This window comes from Austrofundulus limnaeus, unplaced genomic scaffold, assembly GCF_001266775.1.
Source record: "Austrofundulus limnaeus strain Quisiro unplaced genomic scaffold, Austrofundulus_limnaeus-1.0 Scaffold583, whole genome shotgun sequence".
NCBI classification, from domain to species: Eukaryota; Metazoa; Chordata; class Actinopteri; order Cyprinodontiformes; family Rivulidae; genus Austrofundulus; species Austrofundulus limnaeus.
In genome coordinates, this window is record NW_013952985.1 from 113,936 (window position 1) to 115,383 (window position 1,448).

Here is a 1,448-nt window from a genome sequence, read left to right on the forward strand (position 1 = left end):
GAAGAACATTGTTTTATCTGCCCTTGTTCCAAATTTGATAATGATTTGAAACGTCGAAGTATGTTTTTTTTAAATCCATAATAGCACTTGTTGCAAAGTGTGTTGGCACTCGTCTTCATCACTTAACACATTTAACGCTGTCATTGGTTGAGGAGCTTTGTTTACGAAACAGATGTCCACATGGTTTTTAAACTGTTTTAATTTCCTTACTTTCTAAGACACATTAAGTTGATTTGATGCTACAGTTTGCCTTGTAATGTTATTTTATACCTTTTCTGCTACTTTTGAATTGGCTATTATTAAGTTTTATTAGTTTTTTAGGAGACAAGATGCTTCCTACAAAACCAGAATGTGAATCTTTTCCTAAAATTTCATGGCCATCTCTTGCACACTGAGGAAGTTATGAGCAAAATTAGAAAACAGTAAGGTGAAATGGTCCCATTGGTTCTGCTGTGAACTGCAGCAAGAAAACATGAGCTGATTTCACCTAAACAAACATCAATAACTTCCCTCATACTTCAGATCATCACATGATTTTGGTGATATTTTGTWTGRTTTGAAATGTTCTTTTGGAATCTGCTGTCAGATTTAATATTGGTGTAAGATTAAAAATTTATCCACATCCCTAGATGATGCTTAGCTATAATTTTAGAACTGATTTAAAGTCAAAACATTCAAGGATATTTGCCATCTAGTCCTTATTGGCTAAATTTATGCCACAATTAATCTTTTTTTTTCCAAAATCACTAATATATCGCTCAATCCTAGGCTGCAATTACTTTCAGAGAGTTTCATTAGAAAATATCCAGTGTTTCATGAGATATTTTGCTAACAGACAGGTAACAGGAGAGGAATGTACCAGGAAACAGCACAGCTCCAGAGTTGAGCACATGATCTGCAGGGAGCTGCGGGGAGGAGGAGGAGGGGGCTCTCTGCTGCTCCTGGGCTCCTGGAACAACAAAAACACGTCCGACAAGACTTTCCACCGTCATGTGAGGAAACCAGTCCAACGAATACCAGTTTCCTCATTACAGGTCAAACCGAGTTCATCACTAAACTCACCAGCTCTACCTGTTGCTCCGAGGCTCGTCATGGTCAGTGTCCTCCCCCCCGCCGCCCGTCTCCACTGCTCTCCGGCTGCAGTGTCCGAACAGACTGACCCCCCCTACAGACCCCCAACACCTCACCGACTCCCTGGACTGTGAGTACTCGCCTGTAGCCACCGTCTTCGACCTGAACTTGCTCGACATGAACTCAACCCGTCCGGCTGCAGCAAYGCATTCTTGTTGGCTGCAGCGCGACGCTCGACTGGTTAATGAAAAGGGGGCGGGACTAGCATAAATAGGGGCGGAGCGACGACAACACGCCTTGGAGAAGGACCAACAAAAACTTGCTCCTGTCCGACCAAAACACTGTTTATTCAACTGGCGGCCCGCGGGACTCAGTCC

The 1,448-nt window shown here is 42.9% G+C and overlaps 1 protein-coding gene across 1 annotated transcript in view; it reads right to left on the reverse strand.

Moving 5' to 3' along the window:
* Positions 1-1,302, reverse strand: part of LOC106530966 (uncharacterized) — a gene marked incomplete in the record, with an annotated part of 73,050 nt that extends 71,748 nt beyond the window's left edge. The window contains 2 exon segments of the mRNA XM_014026703.1: positions 860-949; positions 1,063-1,302. Of these exon segments, the coding sequence (XP_013882157.1) occupies positions 860-949; positions 1,063-1,093 (121 nt within the window).
* Between the last annotated feature and the right edge of the window lie 146 nt (positions 1,303-1,448).